Raw genomic sequence first — 18252 nt, forward strand, 5'->3', positions numbered from 1 at the left:
GCTTCTCTCTGTTAAGTATGATGTTGGCTGTAGGTTTGTCGTATATGGCTTTTATTATGTTGAGGTACTTGTCCTCTATACCCATTTTGTTGAGTTTTTATCATGAATGGATGTTGAATTTTGTTGAATGCTTTTTCAGCATCTATGGAGATGATCATGTGTTTTTTGTCCTTCTTTTTGTTTATGTGGTGGATGATGATGATGGATTTTCGAATGTTGTACCATCCTTGCATCCCTGAGATGAATCCTACTTGATCCTGCTGTATGATCCTCTTGATGTATTTTTGAATGTGGTTTGCTAATATTTTGTTGAGTATTTTTGCATCTATGCTCATCAGGGATATTGGTCTATAATTTTCTTTTTTGGTGGGGTCTTTGCCTGGTTTTCGTATTAGAGTGATGCTGGCTTCATGATTGACTTTGGAAGTATTTCCTCCTCTTCTATTTTTTGGAAAACTTTAAGGAGAATGGATATTATGTCTTCTCTATATGTCTGATAAAATTCAGTGGTGAATCCATGTGGCCCGGGGGTTTCGTGCTTGGGTAGTTTTTTGATTACCAATTCAATTTCATAGCTGATAATTGATCTGTTTAGATTTTCTGTTTCTTTCTTGGTCAGTCTTGGGAAGGTTGTATTTTTCTAGGAAGTTGTCCGTTTCTTCTAGGTTTTCCACCTTGTTGGCATATAGATTTTCACAGTATTCTCTAATAATTCTTTGTATTTCTGTGGGGTCCATCGTGATTTTTCCTTTCTCATTTCTGATTCTGTTTATGTGTGTAGATTCTCTTTTTCTTTTAATAAGTCTGCCTAGGGGGTTATCTATTTTATTTTCTCAAAGAACCAGCTCTTGGTTTCATTGATTTTTTTTCTATTTTATTCTTCTCAATTTTATTTATTTCTTCTCTGATCTTTATTATGTCTCTCCTTCTGCTGACTTCGGGCCTCATTTGTTATTCTTTTTCCAGTTTCAATAATTGTGACTGTAGACTACTCATTTGGGATTGTTCTTACTTCTTTAAATAGGCCTGGATTGCTATATACTTTCCTCTTAGAACTGCCTTCGCTGCGTCCCACAGAAGTTGGGGCTTTGTGCTGCTGTTGTCATTTGTCCCCACATATTGCTTGATCTCCATTTTAATTGGTCATTGATCCATTGATTATTTAGGAGCATGTTGTTAAGCCTCCATGTGTTTGTGAGCCTTTTTGTTTTCTTTGTACAATTTATTTCTAGTTTTATACCTTTGTGATCTGAGAAGTTGGTTGGTAGAATTTCAGTCTTTTTAAATTTACTGAGGCTCTTTTTGTGGCCTAGTATGTGGTCTATTCTGGAATCTGAAAAATGTTCCATGTGTACTTGAGAAGAATGTGTATCTTACTGCTTTTGGTTGTAGAGTTCTGTAGATGTCTATTAAGTGCATCTGTTCTAGTGTGTTGTTCAGTGCCTCTGTGTCCTTACTCATTTTCTGTCTGGTTGATCTGTCCTTTGGAGTGAGTGGTGTGTTGAAGTCTCCTAAAATGAATGTATGGCATTCTATTTCCTCCTTTAATTCTGTTAGTATTTGTTTCACATATGTCAGTGCTCCTGTGTTGGGTGCATATATATTTATAATGGTTATATCCTCTTGTTGGACTGCCCCCTTTATCATTATGTAATGTCCTTCTTTATCTCTTGTTACTTTCTTTGTTTTGAAATCTATTTTGTCTGATACAAGTACTGCAACACCTGCTTTTTTCTACCTATTGTTTGCATGAAATATCTTTTTCCATCCCTTCACTTTTAGTCTGTGTATATCTTTGGGTTTGAGGTGAGTCTCTTGTAAGCAGCATATAGATGGGTCTTGCTTTTTTATCCATTCTATTACTCTGTGTTTTTTGATTGGTGCATTCAGTCCATTTACATTTAGGGTGATCATCGATAGATGTGTACTTATAGCCATTGCAGGCTTTGGATTTGTGGTTACCAAAAGCTCATGGGTAGCTTCTTTAGTATCTCACCGTCTAACTTAACTCTCTTATTAAGCTATTACAAACATAGTTTGATGATTCTTTATTTCTCTCCCTTCTTATTCTTCCTCCTCCATTCTTTATATATTAGGTGTTTTATTCTGTATTCTTGTGTTTCCTTTGCTTTTGTGGATAGTTTATTTTATTTTTTGCCTTTTGTTAGTATTTGGTTGTTCTGCTTTCTTTGCTGTGATTTTATTTTCTCTGGTGACATCTGTTTAGCCTTAGGAGTGCTTCCATCTAGAGCAGTCCCTTTAAAATATCCTGTAGAGGTGGTTTGTGGGAGGTAAGTTCCCTCAACTTTTGCTTGTCTGGAAATTGTTTAATCGCTCCTTCAAGTTTAAATGATAATCATGCTGGATACAGTATTCTTGGTTCAAGGCCCTTCTGTTTCATTGCATTAAATATATCATGCCATTCTCTTCTGTCCTGTAAGGTTTCTGTTGAGAAGTCTGATGATAGCCTGATGGGTTTTCCTTTGTAGATTATTTTTTTTCTCTCTCTGGCTGCCTCTTTAATACTCTGTCCTTGTCTTTAATCTTTGCCATTTTAATTATTATATGTGTTGGTGTTGTCCTCCTTGGGTCCCTTGTGTTGGGAGATCTGTGGGCTTTCATGGTCTGAGAGGCTATTTCTTTCCCCAGATTGGGGATCTTTTCAGCAATTATTTCTTCAAAGACACTTTCTATCATTTTTTCTCTCTGGTCTTCTTCTGGTACCCATATAATAGGAATATTGTTCTGTTTCACTTGGTCACACAGTTCTCTTAATATTCTTTCATTCCTAAAGACCCTTTTATCTCTCTCTGCCTCAGCTTCTCTGTATTCCTGTTCTCTGATTTCTATTCCATTAACAGTCTCTTGCACCTCACCCAGTCTGCTCTTAAGACCTTCTATTGATTGTTTCATTTCTGTAGTCTCCCTCTGGACTTCATCCGTTAGCTCTTACATATTTCTCTGCAGGTCCATCAGCATGGTTATGACTTTTATTTTGAATTCTTTTTCAGGTAGATTGGTTATATCTACCTCACCAGGCCCTCTCTCTGCGGTTGTTTGAGTGATTTTTGACTGTACCAGATTCTTCTGCCTTTTCATGGCTATAGAAGTGGTCGCAGGCAGGTGGCGCATGTGTCAGCTGGGAGAACAAAGTCCCTTCCTGCTTCTTGGTCACCTTGCCCTTCTCCACTGCCTGTGCCATCTACCCGCACACCAAGAGCAGTCTCTGGGATAATCTCCTGAGCTGCCATGGGTGGGGCAGCCCTCGGGATAGCCTAGCGCACTGCTGGAGGTTGCAGCCATGCTGAGTGTTCTCCTGCAAGAATAGCGCCCCTTCGTGCCTTCCAGACTTTGCTTCGGCTTCCACTGCCTGTGCCAGTTACCTGCACACCAGGAACAGTCTCTGGGATAATCTCCTGAGCTGCCATGGGCGGGGCGGCCCTCAGGATAGCCTAGCGCACTGTGGGGATCGCAGCCACACCGGGTGTGTTCTTCTGTGAGAACGGCGCTGCTTTATGCCTTCCGGACCTTGCTCTGGCTTTTTCTGTCCCTGTTAGCTTTGCACTGGGAGGAGACTCTGTGTGGTTGCTGTAGGCGGAGCTGTTCTCTGGATGCTCCACAGCAGTGGCGGGTCAGCTGGTTTGCTTGCAGCACCAGCCGGGTGGAATGAATGGCAGGCTGCTTATTGCCGTGAGGGGCTTCGGGGTTGCATTACCCACCAGTGGGTAAGGGAACCTGAAGTTCCTCAAGATTCCCAGCCTGCTGCACTGAGTGTGCTGGGATGATTTTGTCCAGCTGTTGAGCCCTTGTCCCTTTAAAACTTTTAAAAACTGCCCTCTTTTCTTTTGTCCCAGGGAGCCTGCTGTCGGGACCTGCTCGCAGTCTCTGTCTCGGATTTTACTCTTCTCTTTCTCTAATATCCAGTACACCATGCAATGTGTGTCTGTGCTCCCGGTGCAGATTACTAGGACTGGTTATTTAGTAGTTCTGTGCTTCCACTCCCTCCCCACTCTGATTCTTTTCCTCCCACCAGTGAGCTGGGGTGTGGGGAATGCTCAGGTCCCGCCCGGTCATGGCTTTGTATCTTACCCTTTGCATGAGATGCTCTGTTCTCGCAGATGTAGATGTAGCCTGGCTGTTGTACTGTATCTTCTGATCTCTCTTTTAGGAATAGTTGTATTAGTTGTATCTTCAAAAATATATATGGTTTTGGGAGGAGATTTCCACGGCCATACTCACACCACCATCTTGAGCCCTCCTTCTAGATCCACACACAGTATTTTAAAAATAAAATACATGTTCTCTATAGGGAAATTAAAGGTGCTGTTATTAAGCATAAAGGAGAAAAATAAACTACCTGTAATCCCACCCACCATAGATGACATCACCATTAAGATTTTGGTTTATACCCTTTCATACTCTTTTCTGTACATGAAAAGAGTTCCTAAAACATGGATCACAACTCAGGTGCTTTTTTCACTTAAAAATGTATCATGAATGGCTTTCTGTGTCTTGTCTTCAGCTTATTTTTTGAACTTCTTCTATTGTTATAAAATACACATAATATATAATTTACCATTTTAACTGTTTTTACGTATATAGTTCTCCATCATGTAGTACATTCACATTGCTGTGCATCCATCTCCAGAAGTTTTTCATCTCCCCCAACTGAAACTCTACCCATTAAACACTACCTGCCCACTCTTACCTCCCCAAGCTTCTGGCAATCCCATTCTTCTATCTGTCTTTATGAATGCCTACTCTAGGTACCTCATGTAAGTGGAATCATACAGTATGTCCTTTTGTGACTGGCTTCAATGTTCATCCCTATTGTAATGTGTTGAAATGTCTTTCCTTTTTAAGGCTGAATAATACTCCATCGTATGTTTGGACTACATTTTGTTAAACTATTCATCTGTCAGTGGACACATAGTTTGCTTCTATCTTTTGGTTATTATGAATACATTTCCTTAATAGTTGCATTAAATTCATTCATTAAGGTATCTCGCTCTAATGACTCCATTTGTTTCAAACTCTTTGCTGTTGTAAACAATGATTCCTTTTATAACTAACTTCCTTTTATAACTAACTTCCTTTTAGATAAGACTTTTATATACTTATTTCCTGACTTATTTAGGATATTCTTTGGGATAAATTCTTAAAAATGAAACTGGATGGTCAAAGATTATGTACATTTTCACAGCTTTTGATTGTTTTGCCCTCCAGAAGATTATATTTGTATTTTACTCCTGCCAGTCATATGTGAGTTTCTTTTTCAATTTTTGTTGATTTGATAGGCAAAATATGTTCTCTTTTAATTTGCATTACCCTCAATACTAAATGAGGCTAAATTGTTTGTATTATTCATTTATATTTGATGAATTGCTTTTTCTTTGTCTATTTTTAACTGGGGTATTTGTGTAATAATTTAATAATACTGATAACTATAGCACATAACAGTTAATGAACAGCTACTCTGTGCCAGGTATTATTTTAAGTTCTTTATATGCACTAATTCATTTAATGCTCACAACCCACTGAGAGGTAGATTCTGTGATCCCCATTTACAGATGAATAAACTAAGGTGAAGGTAGATGCAGTCCCCTTCACAAAGTTACACAGCTAGTAAGTGGTGGAGCTGGTCTTCCACCCCAGGCAGTTTTGGACTCCAGAACCTGCACCCCACATCATCTGATACTTAGCTGTGTCACTCTCGTTCATCACTGTACCCCAAGATAGCACAGTGTCTGGTCCATAATAGACACTCAATAATGACTTCTCAAATGAAGAGTGAGTGAATGAATGAAAGCCAGCCATAATTTTAATTACCTTAGCTTTGTGATCCACTAGTGGCCTCCCTTCATTTCTCCAATTGTGCACTTACTCTTTTAGGAGAAATTTAGAATTTATAATTATTGTTTTCAAATTCTTACGTTAATATATTCCTACTTACATTTTTTGCTGCTCTTGTGACTAAGATTTTTATCATTTTTCTAACTTGTTACTGCCAATGTATGGAAAGCCCTTGATTTTGGCATACTCATTATCAAATTGGCCCCCTTAATGAGTTCCTAGTAGTGATGATAGTTCTTTTCCTCTGGGTTCTGAGCAATCAGTTATATCTCCTGAAAATGATAATTGTTTCATATCAAATATTTATATCTCATATTTTTCATAAATTAGCTACGATTTCAAGAACAACAATGGATAATAGTGAAGCTAGCATCCACAATCATCATTTAGGTTATAGTAAAAACTTCCCCAGTGTAGTATTTCCCAACTATCTTGAAGAAGAGATAGTGATAAGTACTCTGTGAAAAAAGTATTTCATGGTTAAATAAATTTGAGAAATGCTACATACTATATTTCTTTAAGACCCCTGATTGTAAGACGCCGGACAATTTAGTAGTAACTTTTTTGGTGGGAAAAGAAACTTCACCATATGAAAACTGCCTGGGTTATAAAATATACTCAGATCTCAGATAATGCTATAGGTAGAGTAGAGAGTAGGTAGGTAGTAATGTCTTAGAATATAATTTATCTGAGAAATTAATCCTAAAAATCAACACATTAAAAAGATCTTGAAATAAAAACACCTATTGAACTTTACTTAACCTAAGGTTTCCCAGATTTATTTAACCAGTGAACACTTTTCAGGGGAATACCATTAACATTTCACAGGATAGTTTTCTAGGAAAAACTGCTCTGTTTCACTATTAGATTATGCACTATTGGTTATTGATTTCAGATAAATTTTTTTTATTATTGTAACAACACATCATTCTCAGTACATTAAGTACTCTTATTAGGAACTAGCATTAAATTTTTTGAAATACCTTTCCACGATTTTTTGAGGTTTGTCTTTGACCCAAGTGCAATGAACTTTATTAATAAAGTTCTAATGTTTAAGTAACTTCCATTTATGGAACAATTGACCCAAGTGCAATGAACTTTATTAATAAAGTTCTAATGTTGAAGTAACTTCCATTTATGGAACAAATCCTTCTTGGTCTTTTCTCTTTTAATGTATATATAGATGCTACTTGCTATTTTATTTAGGTTTTTATCTATTCATAAGTGATTAACTGCCTACCATTTATATTTTGGAAACTTTTTTGGGTTTTGGTAATACTTATATAGAAAATGATTTTAGAAAGCTTTGGATCAAATTAAATAGCTTAGGAAATATCTGTTCCTTGAATATTTGAAAGAATTTATTCTCTAGACCTAACCCTTTCTTGCAAGCAGTTCTCTAAAAAATTGTCCAGTTTCTTCTGATTTACATTTCTGTTCATGGTTTCTATTCTTTCTTGAGTCAATTTTGATAATTCATTTTTTTTAATTCATCTGTTTTCATCCAAAATTTAAATGATGCACATCTTAATGATTTTTGGTATAGATGATATTCACATATGACCTTTAAAATCTATTCTTTGTCTTTAGTTATACACTCCACCAAAATTCTTTTTTATTATCTTTCTCAAAGAAAGGTACTTGTATATATCAGTTGTTGTAAATTGCTGTTTTAAACTATTGTATCCTTTTGTCTGTAATAATTGCTCCTAACTCTTTAAAAAGTTTTTTCTACTATTTTCTTGAAACTCTTTTTATAGCTTTTAAAATGGAATTCTCAGTTAATTTTTAAAAACATGTTTGATAATAATACTTAAGGTTCTTATTGTCTGTAATTATAGTTTAGCTTCTTATTATCCCCAATACTTCGTATTTAAAATTTCCAGTTGGTTGAGGCTTTCAATTTCTGACTTTTTAGAAATTTAAAAATATTTTCTCACTAACCTATGATACGAATTTTTGTTAGTAAAGATGTAATTTACCCAATATAAGGCTTTATATAGTTTTAAAATGAACCATATCTTTAAAGTTCTTTTTATCTTCATTTATTACCTGTTTGACCTACTAAGGATCAGAGAGTTGATACAATTTCCTACTATAATGATATTTCTCTAAATATCTTCTTATGTTTCAAAAAGACTTTAAGTATTGTAATGCAGTGTTTTTGGTACATCTTAGACCATTCAGGCAGCTGTAACAGAATTCTATAAACTGGGTGGCTTATAAACAACAGAATTTATTTCTCACAGTTCTGGAGGCTGGGGAGTTCAAGATCAGGGCACTGGCAGATTCAGTGTCTGGTGAAGGCTTGCTTCCTGGCTTATAAACAGCAGTCATCAATCTTTTCATTGTTGTCTTCACATGACAATAAGGGCAAAAAATGTGTCTGGGGTTTATAAGGCCACTCATCTCATTCATCAAGGCTCCACCTTCCTGACCTAATCACTTTTCAAAGTCTCACCTCCAAGTCCCATCATGTTGAAGATAAGGCTTTTCAACAGATGAATTTGGGGAGGATATAAACATTCAGTCTTATAGCAATACTTTATCAATTTAAAATAATTTTTACCCTAAATTATTCTTTGTCTAATATTACAAGTGACACCACTTTCTTTTGTTTTTCATATTTCTGAGATGTTTTCCATCCTTTTAACTTGTGATCTTTGTTTAGTTGAAACTCTTACCAACATTAGTTGGTTTGGTTTTTCTCTAGTTTTAATAACTTATCACCTTTATCTTTGTTGTAATTGATAAAGTTGGTCTTTTGTTGTTTGCTTTTTTTTTTTTTTTTGCTAAATGGACTCTGTTTTTTGTGCTTGTCTCCATAGTTTTTAAAGTGATACCCTCTTCTCATTGTTAATTCTGCTAGTGTTCCATGTTTTTTTTCAAAAGCACCCTTTAAACTGAGGTTTTCATTTTCTTTTTAAGGTATCATTGATATCTTTTTAAGGTATCATTCATATTATCGAGCCCCCCCATACCCCATTGCAGTCACTGTCCATCAGTGTAGTAAGATGCCACAAAGTCACTACTTGTCTTCTGTGTGCTACACTGTCTTCCCCATGACCCCCACACACACCATGTGAACTAATCATAATATCCCTGAGGTTTTCATTTTTAAATCTTTAATCCTCTGGAATTTATTTAGTTGTAGGTATGAGGTAAAATTCTGTTTTCTTTTGTTTTTTTCCACCTATCTGGTTGATGCACTCCATTTACTGTAAGAAACACCTGCATTTCTTTTACTAATTAAAAATCCCTTTATCTTTTACTAAATTCCTGTTGTATTTGTGTCCATTTTGAACTTTGTTTTTTTCTTTTAATCTGTCTAAACATATGCCAGTACCCCTATAGCTCCAGGGGGAAGGGTGTTCCTGGCCCAGGGCAAATACCCTATGAAAGCAGTGAAACCAAAATAAGTCAAGGCGAAGAGTAGGTTTGGGAGAAAGATCACAAGTTAAAGGATGGAAAACATCTCAGAAATATGAAAAACAAAAGAAAGTGGTGTCACTTGTTTGCTTGAGTGCTCACAGCTTGCTTGAATTTGCTGACTAGGCCCAGCCCTGTCCGTCTCCTCTCACCACCACTCTCACTCTGCCACCAGGGTGCACTCTCTACTTCCTGCCCACCCCTTCCAGGAGGAACTCCATTGGCAGGTCCTTGGTGACTGGCAGACACCAGACCAATTATGTACCAGGAACAGATGAGAGGCAAGAACAGCTGCTCCCCCTTGCCGCAGAAGGCAGGGAGGCTCTGCAGTGGTAAACACCTCTTGATAATATAAATTAACTAAGGTTGGGTTGGAGATTCTGAAAATTCTGCAGTTTACCCTGAAAGCATATCTCGCCATGACCCTCCTTACCCCAGAACGACTCAGGAGACACAGGCCCACTCAAGAGATTTTATCTGAAAGAGAAAATGGCTGACCCCAGAGAGAGGGAGCAGCAGCTCGTGGGTGAGGAAGCACATTTTTAAGGAGTAGGGGGAGGGTGTGTTCTGCATTGGTAATTGGATCTTAAGGGGTGGGCGACCATCTGGTCGGTGGTGATTGGATCTTAAGGGGTGAGGGTCTTAGCGCGCCAGAATTTGCCTTCATACCCCATAACCACACTCACACTCCTTTGGTTATTATGGATTTGTGATATGTTTTAGAACCATGTAGATTTTAATTCTTTCTTTCTGGCTTCCTTGAAACTTGACCTTTTCTCATTAGTCTCCCTTTTAATCTCATCTAGCTGTCTTTTCTTCTCAATCTGGACTATTCTTATGATTCTTTTGGCTGGATTCTTATTTTATTCAAGGATTCCAGATGGGTCTGTGAAATTTTCTTTTGGATACATCCAGTAATAATTGCTTTTCCCTCCCCCTGATTGTTGTTCTTAATGGTTCCCCTTGTTCTCATATAGTTTGTTGGGTTTTTTAAACTTTTTTCCCTTTACTTTTTTAATCCTGAACAGAATAATATCTGTGCAGACTCAGATTTTGGAGTTGTACTGATCTTTTTTCTTTGTTTCTTTCTTTAGGCAATACTTCCCCAGATCAAAAGGAGCCAACACCTTTCATCATTGAATGGATCCCAGATATCCTTCCCCAATCCAAGATTGGTGAGCTACGAATCAAGTTTGAGTATGGTCACCATCGGAATGGACATGTGGCAGAGTACCAAGACCAGCGGCCCCCTCTGGACCAGCCCTTGGAACTGGCCCCGCTGACCACCATCACTTTCCCTTGAGGCAAAATAAGAGTCTTTTGCTGCTAAATTTGCACATCCCCACCCCTTGACAACTTTAAATCCTATTTAGGCACTTACATAGCCCTGTTCCTTAGTGAACTGCTCTTAGCTAAGATGCAATTTCTCAATACTCCAAGTGGATTCTGAAGAACTTTTCTTGTAAATAGCCTTTTTGGTGCTGCTGTGTATAGTCGTCATTATAAATTGGATGGCATTCTAGCTAGTTCTTGAACAAAAGGAATTTCCTTCCTAAAGACTCACCTTTAGAGTTTGTTTTGCTTTTTTCTAATTCTCTTAAGAAGTTAACAGCACTCAGCCTTATACCAACAGTGTTGGAAAGTTAGTAATACCTTGGTTAGGGCATAGCGATAAGGACCATCCTGACAGTTCCAGTCATGCCCTTTAATTATGTTCTCAAATAAAGCCCAGTGTCACGAGTTTTTCCAAATTTTACATCATGTTGGCCTGATTCTAAAATTATAAACCTTTTGGGAGATTTAGATGATAGTGAAAAGGAAAAAGAAATCCAGGTGTCAAAGGAATATTGACATTTAAAATTAATACTTGTTCCCTTCATATTCCTTCTTTATTCTCCAGAAAGTTTGACAGCTGGTAAGATTCAATTTCTATTTGTGAGTTCACTGATCACAGAATGGAGATACTGAAAGACACAGGTTTGGAAATCTACCTTCAAGGAGAAAAGAAGAGAATGAATATTTCCTATATACCTACTTTGTGCCAGGCACTTTTATTTATATTCTCATTCATTCGTCTCCGTCATTTAGTCCTCATTATTCTTTGGGTTTAGGCATTACTCCTTTTATAGTTAAAGAAACAGCCTCTCTGAGGTTAAGTATCTTGCTGGAAACAGCATTAAAAATATTGTTTCATTTTACCGCAAAGTGCTTGTTCTTTGCATTTTGTCAGGTTGCTTTGATATAAGTTCCTTATTCATTGCCCTTGAGAAGACAAGAAAAACCCAAAGGAAGTAGGCTCTTGGTTTTCTTTCAATTGCAAGTAACAAAAACCCAACTCTAACCAGTCAGGCAAAAATGGGAACAAATGACTGGGTCAAGAAGACTAAAATAGGGCTGGAAAACTATCCTAGGGTAGAGCTGGGTGTAGCTAGGCCTCAGGACCTTTGGAACCAGGGTCCATCTGACCCATCTCTCCCTCTCCTGGGGCTTTACTCACTCACAGCACAGAGCAGCTCTTTCTGGTAGGAATTCTGGCTCCTAATGTGCCTTAAAGCATGACTTTGACTTCCACTCTAAAACAGGATGAACTGCTCTACTTCCTCCCTGATCCCAAAGTGCAAAAACCCCCAAGAGAGGGTCTGATTGGCCTAACTTGGGGGAGGGGGATGATGAGCATTTCTAATAAAGGGTAGAGCTGTGCCCCTACAAGAAGGGGATGGATAGGCAAATTAGTTGTCTATCCTATATGATTAAGGAGCTAGCTTGCATGGGGATATCCTTAGTGCTTCAGACAGTGGGAGAGCTCACTGAGGAGAATTTAGAGAGGTCCACACAGAGCTTGGAACTTGCCCTGAGCTTTAAAAGAGAGAAAGATTTGGATAGGTATGGAGAAAAGAAAACTAGGTGAAACAAAGAACCTACCTGAAAAGCAAGAACACCCAAGGAATCTGGTTGGTCCATTCTGAGAAATCCTTTAACCTAAGTACTTGAGGACATCAGTCACAGCGTTTTAACTAAGACATTTGCCTGTTGAGTTACCAGGCAAATGCCTGGGTCTGGCAGTACTTAGCTATTACCACAGGGGCCACAAAACACATGATCTACCCAAAGAGGCCCTCACTCAAGTGTTAAGCTCTTCACCCAGGACCACCATCACAGCCCATCAAAATACTGAATAGAGTTCAGAGTTACACTGACTTTTCTAGCTTGACACTCTCTCTACTAGGTCAGTCATGGGCCCAGGAGTACCAGTAGTACTGTTGCACCCACTTGCAGCATCCAAATACCTCTGGGACATCATCAGTGTTGGCCTCACCTTACACTACCAGAGTGGTCTTCAGATACTCTTACCAGAGCAATACTCTTCAAACCTGTACCCACCTGCCTCCACTTCCCACACACTATCATGTGTAGTATCCATTGCACTCATACTCCTATTACTCATAGGAACTCCCATCTCTTAAGGGCTACCACCAGCTGCTGCCTTTCCACTGCAGCTACCATTTGTATTCTGGAGGGAACAGCTCAAACACCTCCATGTATGCAGAGCTTCCTGCTATTGCACTGACTGATCATCCTCAGACTGAGTGTATTAACAGGTCTGAGATGTTTGCTGCCTTAACTCCTCCAGGCAACATGTTTGGGCCCCTATCAGTGTGGATATCATGAGAACAACTTGCTGCTCCTCCACCCAGAACATTTGGTTCTAACCTATCATATCCCTGCTTCTACCAGAACGGCTATCAACTCAACAGCTTGCTAGTATTTAGAGGAATGATAGGCCACTCAGAGACCTCCAGAAACTCCAAGAGCCACCCACCTAAGTGAAGCTCCGTAGGCCTGTCACCTGGCTCTCTCTCAAGGTACCAGATGTCATCAGCCCTGTAGCGAGGGCCCGCCAATTCCCAGTCACGTAAGTCTATCCAGTCTTTAATGCATTTCTATTATGGCTGGTCTTCCAATAACCTTGCTCTTCCCTCCAGCCCACTGTGTGCGGATACACAGGCACACATATGACACACACTTCAGCCCCAAGGCCTGGCCACCTAGAGAGTACAAGCTGTGTCTATCATCCAAGAGGCAATATTCTGTCAGTACCTGGTTCTTCCATGTCAGAAAGAGCCCAGAACTTGCTTTCCAGTAGAACCCAGGAAAATACCACTCTTGCTGAGAGGGAGAGAATGGGCAGGGGCTGCCCTCCTCCAGCTCTTTAAAACCTGACCCTTTCAAGCTTAAGTTACAGATAACAAAGAACAAGCCTTGAGTCTTTGTGTGTGAGTTTTCCCCCTCCACCTATTATTTCTGGGTTTTTTTAATCTCCCAGATTTTTAATATTCTGGTTTTCTTCCTTGTGATATTTACATCTTGTTACATTTTGATATTCTTATTTTATGCTCTTTTTAAACCTTACAGACCTTGCTTCATCTACCTGCCCTCCCACCATCCAGCTCTGCAAATGCTCTTCACATCTTTCCATCATCCCACCTGTCTCACCAAGGTAGCAGGATGACTTGTTTCACTACAGCCCTTTGATGTGTATAGCAATCACCCAAGGATCTAGTTAGAATGCATATTCTGATTCACAAGTTCTAGGGTGAGGTCCAAAATTCTGCATTTGTATCAAGCTGGATGGATGAAGTACTGGCCTGCACAGATGCTCTTGGTATGCAAACTGACTTTGAGTGGCAAGAGCTAATGCTGACCTGGTACTGTGACTCCTGTCTTTCACAGCCACTAATGGAAGAGGGCAGTCCTGGAGGTAACACTCAGCAACTGCTGGCCCTCGCATACACCTAGGGCACTAACCAGCCATGTAACAGGATGTTTCAAGGCAGTGTGTTAGTGTCAACAGCTTAATTTAACACTCCCACAGCTACTCCAGCTGATTGAGGAGCTAGCCTTAAAGCTCACAACTAGTTCTCGTGAGTTCAGTTCGGAGTTGCTGGGAAGTCAGAAAGTCAAGAAAGCATGCAAGCAAGTTTATTACATTCTGTAACAGAGCAGACCCCAGCTGCCTACTGTGAGGCTGCTTTTCTGACGTTTTCACAGGGCAGAGAAATCCTTGATTGACGATTCTTGGCCCTCTAGGCCTGATCTGATGGGTGAAATGAGGACATGGGCTAGACTGAGCCTGAGCTCTGATGTTTCTTATCTGGGGAGATGCTGGACGTTTCCTGAGTCACTGCTGGTCCCTGTGGCTTCATCTGATTAACTCGGGAGTCATTTCTGGCTCTCTAGCTTTATCTGGTTAACTCCAAAACTCCGAGTTAATTTTGGTGGGTCCCACTATTTTTCCATTCCACTCATGTCTATTTTTCTGCCCAAGAGTTCCATCTGGATAGATACAAGAAAAAAATGGGTCTGTAACTACATACATTCCCTGTGGTTTCTCTCACTCTTTACCCAGCACCAGTTTTTTCATTGTCCACCCCACAACCACCATCTTAAGGTTCAGATTTTAAGCCCAGGGTTCAAACCCTCAGTCTAACACCTGCTTATTTACTGTGCAACCTCAGGCAAGTTATTTAACCATCTGATACCCAGTTTCCTCATCTGGATGATGTGCATACTAAATAAAGACACTGCATATGATATGCTTATCAAATACTGTTACCCTCCTGCACTTTTTGCACTTCTCTATTCCTCTTCTGTTGTTGGTCCAGAAGGAGGGGGTTTCCCGTTCAGGTCAAGTTCACTATGAATTTCGTGAGACCGAATTAAGACAAGATCGAGTTGGGGGTTGGGGAGTGTCGGTTAAAAAGGGTTTCATACCACATTTATCTCATGGCTGTCACCCAACTATGCAGAAGCAGCAAAGACAGCTCACTCTCTCCTGGCTCTTGTGCTGCTCCCTCCTGCTGCTTCCCAGCATGGGGCTCAGTTCTCTCCCTACCTAGCAGCGGGGCTCCGCAGCTTCCCTCCTGCTGCTTCCTTTCTCCGCCCCGCTAAGCTCTTCCTCCTCTGCTCGCACCGTTCTCCTCCACTCTCCTGCTGGTGGCTCAGTCTCCCTGCTGCTTCTGCTTAACAGCACTGGAGCTCTGCAGCCTCCCGCTTCTCCTGGCTCTCCCTTCCAAGATTCCTTTTTTCCCCTCACCAGTTCTCCTACCTTCCCAGCCCCTAGATCCAGGGAAGAACCCTGTGGGCGGGTCTCCATGGTGACTGGCAGAAGCCCAACCAATTACCTACCGGGACTAAGAAGAGACGAGAATAGATGTTTCCTTTCCAGCCCTCCCCTGGAGGCGGAACTCCTCGTGACTGACCAGCGCTTCTGTCGGCAGTAATCCTGCTGTTCATAGATATGCAACGCAGGCTTATGTACACAATGGTTGATATTAAAGCCAGGGAGGATCCTGGCCATAATTTTCATTTTCTCTACAACCGTGTTTTTCCAAGTTAGCCTTGGTGTTTTTCTCTTAGAAATTTTTGTACTTAATACCATTGTTACAAGAAGACCACAATTTTGCTTACTGTAAAAGGCTGCAAATAACAAAGAGGGATGCTGGTATTCATGAATATTACTTTGATAAGTTAGATTAAAAAGGGTTACAACCTTAAAAGAAGGGATATAAAAGTTAAGCTTCCACACTACTGAAAGGAAGACGAAGAGGAAGACAACGACCTGAGCCACGGTTGGGGGGCTGTCACGCGGCGGCCGCCCCTCGCCTCCGCGAGATGACGTCAGTCACGTTCTCCCCTTGCTCAAGCCACCGCTTCCGGCCGGTTTGGCATCTCTTCCACCAGGCGGCGCCGCAGGACGTTCTGTTGCTGATGCCTCCTGCGCAGCCGCACTGGTCCCTGGACGCGTCACCACCTTCGCGTCTTTTCTGGAGAGCGCGGGAAGGCGAGTGCTGGAGGGTGGTGGCGTCACCGGGGTTCCCCGCGCGGCTCTCGGGGGCGGGGCCGGGGACGTGGCGAACGGAGAGGAGGAGGAAAGAAGACTGGACGGGGGGCGGAGTGGCGCCGAGCGCAGGCCCCTCCCGTGCTGGCCGGGCCGCGCCCGTCCCGGACCCTCGGGCGCCCGCCTCGTGACCCGCCGTGGGCCCTGCCCGAGCCGCTGGAATGGTGCTGACGAGGCGGGCTCGGCGGGGAGGGACACCGACAGCCGCCCGCCAGGGCCGTCCCCAGATGTGCTCCAAGTATTCCGGACGCCTTTAGACCCCATTTTGGGCCGGCACCCACCTCCTGGCTCCATGGGCGGCTGCGCCCTCGTGCGACCCGGCCCTGGCCTGGACTCCGGGACAGCGAAGTGGACTCGAGCCCTTGGGGCCAGACCTCAGCTGGAGCTCCAGACCGCGGGCTCCGCGGGGGTGGGGTAGCTGCACCCACCGCCCACGCCCCTTGCCGCCGCGGCCTACTTTGTCCTCCCCCGCCTTCCCAGTGTTGGCCAGCCCTGCCCCATGCTGTTCCTATCAGGTGGGGAAAGAGCGTGGACTCTGTAAGGGGACCCGGCCCGCCATTTACTGTTCGCTTTGAGCAAAACATTCAGTGCCTTTTGAGTGCCTGTTTTCTCTTTTGTAAAATACAAATAGTATCCACTTCACAGTCTTACTAGTCTGTGCTTAGCACGTGATAGGCAGTCGGTCAAAAGATACAATTACCTTTTCACTTTTACTTTACCCACCTGGTCCTCAGAGCCAGTTGGCAGGGGCTTTAATTCCTGAATAACACTTAAAAGGCTTTGTGTGGTTCCGTGTACTGGTTTTTGATAGACCGTGTACTGGTTTTTGATAGAGTCCTTCCTTTTCTTAGTATGAGCTCCATTGCCTGCCCAGTGGCTTTGGAAGGAAAGGTGGCAAAGGGTTTATGTGTGGCCTGAGTTGAACCTGGAGCCTAATAAGAATTTAGGCCAGGGTGGTTACTAGAATTTTCTCTGGGCCCTAGCGCCTGTGAAACTTCTTAACAGACAACCACAAGATTTCCTGCTGGGAGACCTATCTGGGGCACACACTGCCTTGAGGCACCCATCAGTTGTCCTCTTCCTGTCACTGCCCCTTCCCAGAATTTTTCATTGCGTGTTAGATTGCTGTGGCCAAGTCATCTTTCTTGGGATGGCTTGAGCCCTGTGAACAAGCTAGCTTCCAGTTGTTTCTATGAGGCTGGTCTAACAGAGTAAACAGAATACAAGACTATCTACTGGGAGGAAGAAAACTAGTTATCTTGAAATGCTTATTTAGCATGTGTTAAAGACTTAACACAAGTTTTTGATTCCCACAACCAGTCCTGTGAGCTAGGCAGCATTATCATCTATTTACAGAGAAGAAAAACGTCGTTTAGCAGGTTAAATAGCATGCCTTATGTCTTACAGCAAGAATATTGCAGAGCCCTTGCTTTTGAGACCATACTAAGTTTGGGTTGCAGAGCTGTGGCAAGAGAGAAACAATTACTTAGCCCTTCTCTAGGTTATGAGATGCTCAGGACCATCCTAGAGGGTATGAGCGAAGGGACTGTGGACTTCCCCTCCATATCCTCACTCGTTTGGCCACCCTTGCCATTTGTATTAAGGCAAAACCAGTTTAAGTGACAGATCAAGGGCAGCATTTGAGGTTCCAGAAGCCCCTAGAGACACAAAGGGTTACCTCCCTCCCCCCACACACACTTTGCTTTGGTCATTGGTGGGTTAATGGAAGAACTCCTGTGTATCTGACTTAGGCCTTTTTTTAGCACCATTGGCAGGAGCCACATCTTGCACCTGCTGTCTCTAGGAACCTTTGCTCATTTGTCAGTCAGCAGCGCAAGAGGCAGAAATGTGGTGCCTTTGTAATTTGCATTCAGTGTACCTTAGGGATGGCTGTGTTCTATTATGTCCTAAGAATGGCAGCTCATATCCACTGCTGTGGTTTATGTGGAACTATGAGATACAAGAGAAAGGCAACAAACACAAGTCCATTCTCCATTTTCAATTTTAAAAAATCTTGAACTTGACTAGAGACATTCCCAAGGCAAACTGGTAAGGACCCAGGTATTTTTTAG

General features: G+C 41.5%; 1 protein-coding gene across 3 annotated transcripts in view; it reads left to right on the forward strand.

Moving 5' to 3' along the window:
• Positions 1 to 11487, forward strand: part of C2H2orf42 (chromosome 2 C2orf42 homolog) — a 38416-nt gene extending 26929 nt beyond the window's left edge. For all 3 annotated transcript variants that reach the window (XM_036908280.2, XM_036908281.2, XM_036908282.2), the window contains exon 10: positions 10377 to 11487. In XM_036908280.2, the coding sequence (XP_036764175.2) occupies positions 10377 to 10585 (209 nt within the window). In that variant the 3' untranslated portion in view covers positions 10586 to 11487. The remainder of the gene's footprint in view (positions 1 to 10376) is intronic.
• Positions 11488 to 18252: the final 6765 nt, after the last annotated feature.

Source organism: Manis pentadactyla, chromosome 2 (assembly GCF_030020395.1).
Source record: "Manis pentadactyla isolate mManPen7 chromosome 2, mManPen7.hap1, whole genome shotgun sequence".
In the NCBI taxonomy this organism is placed as follows: domain Eukaryota; kingdom Metazoa; phylum Chordata; class Mammalia; order Pholidota; family Manidae; genus Manis; species Manis pentadactyla.